The sequence below is a fragment of the Oratosquilla oratoria genome, chromosome 12 (genome assembly GCF_046742065.1).
Source record: "Oratosquilla oratoria isolate Oo_2021 chromosome 12, ASM4674206v1, whole genome shotgun sequence".
Classification (NCBI taxonomy): Eukaryota; Metazoa; Arthropoda; class Malacostraca; order Stomatopoda; family Squillidae; genus Oratosquilla; species Oratosquilla oratoria.
Genome location: NC_134788.1, coordinates 3,579,867 through 3,585,933, shown reverse-complemented (window position 1 = coordinate 3,585,933; position 6,067 = coordinate 3,579,867). Strand labels below are relative to the sequence as shown.

The 6,067-nt window shown below is 39.0% G+C and overlaps 1 protein-coding gene across 7 annotated transcripts in view; it reads left to right on the top strand.

The window, feature by feature from the left end:
* LOC143030915 (ATP-dependent clpX-like chaperone, mitochondrial) overlaps nucleotides 1-5,812 on the top strand; it is a 160,885-nt gene extending 155,073 nt beyond the window's left edge. For all 7 annotated transcript variants that reach the window (XM_076194166.1, XM_076194167.1, XM_076194161.1 and 4 more), the window contains one exon: nucleotides 4,863-5,812. In XM_076194166.1, the coding sequence (XP_076050281.1) occupies nucleotides 4,863-5,033 (171 nt within the window). In that variant the 3' untranslated portion in view covers nucleotides 5,034-5,812. The remainder of the gene's footprint in view (nucleotides 1-4,862) is intronic.
* The last annotated feature ends 255 nt before the right edge of the window (nucleotides 5,813-6,067 follow it).

The following is a 6,067-nucleotide window of genomic DNA, read 5'->3' as shown; positions in this document are numbered from 1 at the left end:
ATGAAGCATCTTGTGTGTTCTTCCCATGTTCCTAGCTTGTCTTCTACTTTATGTATATATCCACCTATGTTGTTGTTGTGTATTCCTTGATAATGTCTTAAATAGACGAAAACGTTCGTACTAAGCTTCTTATTTCCCAGTGGTTTTTTCTGCATATTATTTTCATGTGTGCCTTGTGAATTACTGCAATATATATATATATGTATATATATATATACATATATATATAAGTATATATATATATATGTATATATATGTGTATATATATATATATATATGTATATATATATATAAGTATATATATATGTATATATATGTATATATATATATATATATATATATATATATATATATGTTTGTGTGTGTGTGCATGTATGTGTATATATATTATATATATATATATATATATATATATATACATAGCCCTGTCTGGGGTATTGGCTGCATGTTATTGTGGCAAAGTAGCATGCAGTTGATACTTTAGGGTCTATATGGGGCACCCCTACGGACCAGAGTCACACATCATTTTGTCTATGATAGAGGAAAACTCTGTTCATAGAGAAATGATGACACTTTTATACTATGATTGTCCCTCCATTATGCTGTCCCCCAACCCCTTGTTACTGTCCTGTACCATTTCTCTGAATATTCTTTTCCTTTTTTGCCTACCCTGTGGTGGGGGAAGAGAATGCTACCACCAAGTCTTTCCACTTGAGTCATAAAAGGCAACAAAAAACAGGACAGGGGATGGGATTAGGGGTCCTACTTCCTGTAGCCCCAAAAGGGGACATTCCTAAAAAAAGTAAAGGCATAAGAGGGTCCGGGAGTTTTCCAGCCAGCAACCTAAGGTTTGGGTCTTTTAATGTGTGTGGATGTGGTACAGATGAGAATAAAAGGGAAGAGATAGGCAGTATGTTTGTGAGAAGAAAGATGGATGTGCTGGCTTTGAGCGAAACTGAAATGAAAGGGAAGGACGAGTGTGAGTTTGGGAGAGTAGCTGGGAGGTACTCAGGAGTGAAGAGGGAACGAGGGAGAGAAGGGGTGGCTATACTAGTAAGTGAAGAGATAAGTAAGCGTGTAGTGGAGTGGAAGGAGGTTTCATCAAGGTTGATGTGGATGAAGGTGAAGCTGGGAAAGGAGATGTGGGTTTTTGTAAGTGGGTATGGGCCTGGTAGTGAGAAGAGCATAGAGAAAAGGGAGGCTTTTTGGGTAGATATAAATGAGTGCATAGAGGGATTAGGAAGAAATGTCAATGTAGTTGTATTGGGAGGCCTAAATGCTAGGGTAGGAAATAAACTAATAGAAGGAGTGATTGGGAAGTATGGAGTTCCAGGTAAAAATCGTAGTGGAGAATCAATGGTGATGTGACTTGAGAGTTGATGATAGCAAATACAGTGTGTAGGAAGAAAGTCAAGCATAAATACACATGGGAGAGGGTGGTGGATGGAAGGGTGGCAGATAGAGCATTAATGGACTATATAGTGGTGACCAGGAGTATGGTAGGAAGTACATGTTCTAAGGGGATAGAGTGGGGGAATATCAGATCATTTCCTGGTGGAAGGTAAATTGAGAGTGGAGAATAGGTGGAGAAAGAGGAAAAGGGCAGAAGGTGTGGAGGCACTTAGAGTGAACTGCTTAAATGAGGATAAAAAGGAGAGAATGAGTATAAGAAGAAGCTGAGAGAGGAGTGGGAGGGAATGAAGGATAGAGTAGAACTAGGAGTGGAGGAGGAATGGGGATGGTTTAAGGAGGGAGTCATAAGGTGTGCAAAGATGTTGTGTGGAACAAGGAGGGCGGGAGGAAATAGAAAGAAGGGTAGTGAGTGGTGAGATGAGGAAGCAAAGAAGGGTGTAGAAGAGAAGAAGCAGGCATTCATAGATTGGCTACAAATTAGGACGAGGGAGTCATATGAGAGGTACAAAGAAAAGAAAAGAGAAGTAAAGCAAAAGGTAAAGGAGGCAAAGATGGAGAGATGATAATGGAAGAGAAGGCAGTGAGAGGAAGGTGGACAGAGTATTTTAGGGAGTTGCTAAATGTGAAGGAGGATAGGGAGGGAAAGGTAGTTACCGTGGGAAGCGCTAAGAAAATGAGAGTGATGAGTGAGGAAAATGAAGGAGAAATAGGGAAGGATGAAGTGAAAGCAGTTGTTAAGATGATGAGAGCAGGTAAGGCACCTCGGTTGGATAGATGCCATGCAGAATATCTTAAGAGAGGAGGTGTAGTTATGGTGAACTGGCTGGTGAGGTTATTTAATGTTTGTGTGAGAGAGGGTAGAGTGCTGGAGGACTGGAGGAGTGCCTGTATAGTTCTGCTTTACAAGAGAAAGGGGGACAAGTGTAAGTGTAGTAGTTTCAAAGGGATCGGCTTGTTGAGTGTAGTTGGGAAGGCTTATGGGAGGGTCTTGATTGAGAGGATTAGGAGAGGAACAGAGGGAGTAATTGGTGAGGAACAGTGTGGGTTTAGGATAGGTAGAGATTGTGTAGATCAGATTTTTGTGATAAGATAGATATGTGAGAAAGCTATAGGAAAAGGTAAGGGTGTTTTTTGGGCTTTTATGGAGCTGGAAAAGGCTTATGACAGGGTAGACAGGAAGGCACTGTGGGAGGTACTGCAGATATATGGGATAGGAGGAAAGTAGTTAAGAGCAGTCAAAAGTTTTTACAAGAGTAGTAGATCTTGTGTTAGGATTAGAAATGGAGAGAGTGAATGGTTTGAGGTAAGGGTGGGACTACGTCAGGGATGTGTTATGTCGCCCTGGCTGTTCAATCTTTACATGGATGGAGTGGTGCGAGGTGGTGAATGCAAGGGTAGTGGGTCAGGGGTTGGAGATGGTTAAAGAAAATGGAGGAAAGTGGGAGGTGAGCCAGTTGTTGTTTGCTGACGACACTGCACTTGTAGCAGGATCAGATGGGGGATTGAGGAAGTTAGTGACAGAGTTTGAGGTGTGTGAAAGAAGGAAGCTGAAGATAAATGTGAGCAAAAGTAAGGTGATGAGATGTACAAGGAGAGAGGCCTTGCTGTGGATGTGCTGTGTCTTGCGACACTGCTTCTGACCCAGGGTGGTGGACAGGATACAGGGATGACCCGTCATCCAGGAGGTGCCAAGATGAGAGGGAGGGAGGAGGGTGGAGGGGAGTGGAATATATGAGGAGCCGCGTGCTGTAGGGGCTCAAGCGCCAAATTAGGAATTCCGAGTAATTAAGCGTTAAAGTATGGGTACATATTACAGACATTATTTACGCGTAAAAATCAAACTGTAATATATCATTTGAGAGCTTTCGAACATCTTTTTTGCTATGTGTTTTTCATTATTTTTTGTTGCATATTATTATTGAGATATGCAAATTTATGCACACCTATGTACGATTCCCAATATTCCCAATATGTGTGGCATGTAAATAAACATTCAAAATGGAAGGTAAATACATGTATAAAATATGTAATATAGTATGAATTTTATTATCCATTGTAATTATTTTTAATTATTTTTTTTAAATTACGTTGTTGTTTTTTTTACTTTTTTTTTACCAGAGACAAATCGCAATAAATACATGAAATTCACACAATATTAGTCACACTCACCATTCCAGGGAAGATGTTGTGCCCATTAGTAATCGAGGATGTCGTCCGGCCCCTCATGCACGTCTACCTCACTCTCCCTTCAGTATGCAACTCTAACCCCTCGATACAGTGAGAATAAGGTAGAGAATCCTATCCCAGTCTATTGGCCCATGATCAAGAAGAGATGGAGCACCCAGAACATGCAAAAACCTGAAATCGTGGGAACTGGCGCTTGAGCCCCTACAGTATAGGAAATGGAATGGGTGGGAGTGATTTCTATGCATTTTTCTTTTTGGCTACCCCCCTGTGTAGGGGGGGTAGCCTTTGGTATATGTATGTATATATATATATATATATATATATATATATATTATATATATATATATATATATATATATATATATATATATATATCTACACATCTACACTGAATGGTTCCCAGTGATCAATTGATATCTTTATTCAACTACAAACAACTTTTAATTCCATGCCATCGCAATCGAGGCTGAAGAATCGCTCGATGGAGACATTTTGTTGGAAATGTCTCCATCGAGCAATTCTTCAGTCTCGATTGCGATGGCATGGAATTAAAAGTTGTTTGTGGTTGAATAAAGATATCAATTGATCGCTGGGAACCATTCAGTGTAGATGTATAATCTATCCCACGTGCACATACTAGCTAAATGCAATATCATAGCGGAGGTGGGTTGAACGCGATATTTCGTGTAGATGTATGTAATTCGAGCATACAAATATAAGAAAATCGTACTCAACTTATATCTCTCTTGATAGCGCATTGGTTTAAGTCACTGTAACTTTGTTATGGGTTAGCTGGGTTCGAATCCTCGGCTCGTCCACGTTTCAATTTCCAACAAAATGTCTCCATCGAGCGATTCTTCAGTCTCGATTGCGATGGCATGGAATTAAAAGTTGTGTGTGGTTGAATAAAGATATATATATATATAATCTAGATATATTTGTAACAACTTGCATTTGTCTCCATTTTTTATCCTATGCATGATCTCAGCAGCATCTGCAAACATGTTAGTGTATCTTGTTATTTACAGAGATCAAGAACATTATGGGTGCAAGCACTGACATAGTAGATATTTGTATGATACTGAAAATGTAGATAGATTTTTTTTAGTCGTGCTGAAGTATGCTGAAACATTTTTCTGTCTGAAATGTTGTATGTGGTGTTACAATACGTCTTCTGACATGAATTCTTTCTCATAGTTTGCAGGTGACATAGTAGCAGGTGTTTTATATGAAAGTTTATAGCTTCACTTTATCTGTTACAGGAAACCCTTCTGTTAGATGCCATGTTTGAAATCCCTGGATCAGACATAGTGAGTGTGCATATAACAGCGGAAGTGGTCAGAGGAGAATGTGCACCTATCTTTATCAGAGGTCAGCCTGTGCAATCCGAAGAAGATCAAGAAGAGGAGCAGGCTTTTGCTCAGGCAAAGTGATTATGACCACACCACTAAATGGAGAGGAGAGTACTGGTGGCTAGGATTGGATATTCACTGTATCAGTTGTGTTAGCCTAACTCTTTACATTAATGTGTTTATATCATTGATGTCAGAGACAATAGTGCAGATTGTGTTGATTTAATCTGCTGTTATATGGTTAGCTGCTAACATTGTTTCTATGGCCAGAGGTATTAAGAAATGCTATTTTAGCTGGGAATGACAATTCATGGCTGGGATACAACCAGGTGTTAGTTGCTATAATTGCATAATGTTGAGAGGGGTTCACATTTTGTTTCTCATATAGTTTGGATTCAGTCCTCCATTTTGCTGATAACCCCTTCACTCTGGTGGTGTACTTTATAGCCTTTGTTTTGACCAAAGATTAGTGATTTTATAGAGCTAGGGCATGGATAAATGAAGAAGGCTTGGATACTACAAGACCTATTTTAGTCAAGTCCACCATTTAGCTGTATAGAAGCACATGACCTTGGGTAGTGCAAAGTCTCTGAAGTGTGCCAGTGTTGAAAAGGTTGACCTAAGCATTCCAGGAATGGGAGGATCATTATTACAATGGAAATTTAATTTCTTTTAATTTTTGTAAGTTGTTACAATTGCCAATACTCTTATGTCCAAAGCATTTCATACATTAAGGGAAGAATTCAAGTTTATAAATGCCATTATATATTATTGCCATGTGCCAACTTTTGTCCCACAACATGGATGAACAGTGTTTCTGTGAGAACTTAAAAGAGGAAATAAACAATTTTGAGCTTAAATAGTCTTGCTTAAAAGCCAGAGAGTAAAGCAAACCTCAAAATGTAAAGACACAAATCTAATCAGGATGAAAATGGGGTGCATGGCATAAGAAAAATGCTGATTGGATGAAAAGAGGGTTGTACATTTCTTCCCCAAAGTGTTTCAAAATTGAGGCCAGATTGTAGACATGACAGCATTTTATATCTCACTAAGGTTGTTTGGTAATTCATTTGATTTAGGCATTTCATATATATAGATTTATATTTAGGCCAAAT